Raw genomic sequence first — 3,593 nt, 5'->3', positions numbered from 1 at the left:
CGAGGTCGGTAGTGAAATTTTAGAAGACTGAAGATGACTGTTTCTTGTATGCATTTGTTACACTTAGTACGTCTATCAAGGGTTGGGAGCATTGTAGGCCATTTGTAGTAGTTGATGGCACCTTCTTGAAGTCGGCATATAAGGGAATTATGCTAATAGCTAGCACGATGGATGCAACAGGTAATGTAGGTTAATTGTAAAAATATTGTTATAAAGTTGTTTTTGATACTGTATTTTTTATATTTTAAAGTTTTATTACATAAATTGAATTTTTTTGCTACCTATATTATAGATAGCATATTACCACTAGCATATGCCAGTTATAGGTAGCATATTACCACTAGCATACGCTATTGTTGATTCAGAAAATGACGCATCATGGAGGTGGTATTTTGAGCAATTCAAACATGCATATGGTGAAAAATTAAATATGTGTGTTGTTTCGAACTGGAATGAGAGTATCTTGAAGGTAAAATTTACTGTTTATACCGGCATGCCACATTATGCTTGCATGTGGCTTATTTGGACAAATGTAAGGTCAAAGTTTAAGAAGGGTCATCTAAAGTTAAGCGAATTGTACTTTTCCAAGGCACGATCATACACGTTTTGATGAATTTAATGAAAGAATATAGAGATCGACACACGTGTTAAAGCATACTTATACGATATTGGCTATCACAGATGGTCTCAGCTACATGCTACGGTGAAAAGAATGTGGACGATGACATCAAACATTGCAGAGTCCCTAAATACGGTAATCAAAGATGCAAGAGAGCTACCCGTAGTAGAACTATTAGAGTGCATGAGAACTCTTCTTGAACGTTGGACTAATGAAAAGTTATTGAATACAAAGGGTACGTTCACATACCTTGGAAAAAATACAACAAAGATTTGGAGGACAACGAGACATTATCGCAGAAGATGAGAGTAAGTTATAGCCAATAACATCAGATCATTAATTCCATCAAACTAAATATATACTGATAATTGCAGAAATATTATTGTATAATTGTAGTTATTTTATTTTGTATCTATTGCTGCCAACTTGTTGTGTGTTTGTAATGAAATTGTAGGTAAGGGCTTCAATAGATTACATCCATACTGTGATAGATGGTGTGAAGCGCTTCATTGTTTGCCTTCAAAATAAGAGATGTAGTTGTGGACAATTCCAGCTTGATGAACTTCCCTGTCCACATGCTTTGGCAGCTTTGAGGCACAAGAACGAGTCTTATGAAAATTATTGTTCTCCTTATTACACGAGGGAGAGCCTTCTGCAAACTTATGAAATACCAGTAGACCTGCTATCTGATGAAAGCAAATGGAATATGCCATAACATATAGCGAAAGAAGTTGTAATGCCACCTACTAGGAAAAGGCAGCCACAGAAACAAAGATACAAACCATATGATGAAGTAAATACAAAGAAGTACAAGGTTTCATGTGGCAACTGCGGACTAGAAGGGCATAACAAAAGATCTTGTAGGAATGCTCCCAAAAGAAAATAAAAATTGATATAGTTTAAAGATTTTTTTTACTGAGTACTGTTGATGATAATCTGTCCTTTAAGACATATGAAAATGTATTTGTTCTGTTCTGGAGAATTATAATTGTGGTATAATTGTGTTGCTAATTTTAATAAAGATTGTCTCCTATAATGAATGTTTGATAAATAGATTTAAACTCTTAATACAATTGGTTTGTAGTTGTTATGTTCAAATACTGTATTTATTTATTACTTTTCAGCCTTTCCTAACAACACTGCTTAAATTGAATAGATTATGTATTTTTGTATAGTAGTTGTAGACATAATTGTAGTTATGTTGTAAAGAACTTATATAGTACCAATATCGAGATCAAGTACTAACAACTTTCAACAAAAAAAAAAGCCACATATGTTTTCTATTCTAAGTAGTAGAATTTTGGACAAAATAACAAAACAAAAGGTAAAACAATTGTAGCACAAATCTCTGCTACAAATAAATTGCAGCTGACTTGTTCTTAATAAATAATTTGTCTACAACTTTACTACAATCTAGCTACAACTAAATACTTTAACTACAATTTTTCTACTGAAAAGGGCAACTAATTCTGCTTTTTCCGTACTTGTGTTCTCTCGTTCAGAGCTGGTGCACCTTTTCTTCTTGCTAATCTGTCAGTCACCTCACTTTCACTAATTGCACCAAGCTTTTGCCTTTTCCTAGCATAATCCCAAATGAGAGCTCCATAGCGTCTACGATGTTGATCAATATCAGAAAGGTCTTCCTTTGAAATCGATAGCTCTCCAATGCTGACATATTCTGCAAATGCCGCCACGTATATACCGCAGTCACTGCAAAAAATAACAGGGGAAAATATATAGCATTCAATGTAAAATAAAATTGGTTAAATAGATAGAAGGAAAAGCAACACATACAGTGATCCCTCTTTTTGCTGGGGTATCTCACCGACCAACCACTGAATGTCAAGAGGGTCAGTAACACCTTTTTCAATGTATGCCTTTGTGTTCTTGTAGTTGATGTCTGGACGCTTGCTATAGAAGCTGGTGAATGACTTGTAGAGGGGGATCATAATAGCAAACTTGTCGACAATAGATTCAACAAATTTGTGATTTCATGAAGAGACCATAGAATCATAAACATATAGAACCTTATCGGTAATGTCAAACACAGCCAACAACCAATGAAATTTCTCCACAATGTTTATGGGCATAATCACAAAATTAACTTTATCCCATGCAACATTTGCAAGTAATCGATACCCCAATATGTATTCTGATATGACGTCCTGGGGTTTGACAACATCAAGTTTCTTATCGGCAAGAGCATTAATGTACCTCTCATAAATTTGTTCAATTCTAGTCTTGAACATACAGTTAGTAGTTGTAAACTATGTTTTGTTTTCAGGACCATACTTTCCTCTCTTCCTCAAATAGTATAACATAACATCAATGTGCTGCAAAAAAAAATAGATTTCATTATTTCTCAATGCTTCATACAATTTAACTACAATTTTCAAACAAAAAATCTACAGATTTCTAAAATAACAGAATACTACAACTAATCATTAAATTATGCCAGGGTATGTGTGTACCGTGTTGTTGAGGACTTTTTCGGGATGTGCCAAAGTATAAAATTAGTCCCTTTTATCAACTTTCTCCGCTCCAAGATCAAACCACGGCTTGAGTTGGTTATCTTTTAAAGTATAAGGCACCTTCCTCATATTTAAAGACATATCAAGTACAATTATTATGTAGTTTCAATTGGAAATCCATAAATTGTATGCACTCGATAATATGAAAAAATTACATAATCTAACCTCTTTGAAACCGTGTCGGTACCTAAATATAAACACTTATTGAATTCCTCTAACAAGTCAGGATCAATATTGTCGCCAATAACCCCAGTAAATGGATGCTTGATGTTAAAAATTGGAGGACGTCTAACAGAAGTGCTTCCCCCAGAACTGAAATAAGGGAGAAAAGGGGATCTGGCATGCTTTCCAGGAACTCTTGTTCTTCCTTGATGCACATCGGTTGTTTCATCTTCATTAACCTCGCCGAACTTAACAATCTATGAGACGTTCTCTGGCAGCTC

General features: G+C 34.5%; 1 protein-coding gene across 1 annotated transcript; it reads left to right on the top strand.

The window, feature by feature from the left end:
• The first annotated feature begins 681 nt into the window (after nucleotides 1–681).
• On the top strand, nucleotides 682–1,334 carry LOC107809043 (uncharacterized). Its single transcript, XM_016633632.1, has 3 exons — nucleotides 682–754; nucleotides 854–927; nucleotides 1,074–1,334. Exons 1-3 carry the CDS (start codon nucleotides 682–684, stop codon nucleotides 1,332–1,334), a joined length of 408 nt encoding a protein of 135 aa, XP_016489118.1.
• Nucleotides 1,335–3,593: the final 2,259 nt, after the last annotated feature.

Source organism: Nicotiana tabacum, chromosome 4, assembly GCF_000715075.1.
Source record: "Nicotiana tabacum cultivar K326 chromosome 4, ASM71507v2, whole genome shotgun sequence".
Classification (NCBI taxonomy): Eukaryota; Viridiplantae; Streptophyta; class Magnoliopsida; order Solanales; family Solanaceae; genus Nicotiana; species Nicotiana tabacum.
The sequence above is the reverse complement of the archived record's forward strand: the minus strand, read 5'-3'. Positions and strand labels throughout refer to the sequence as shown.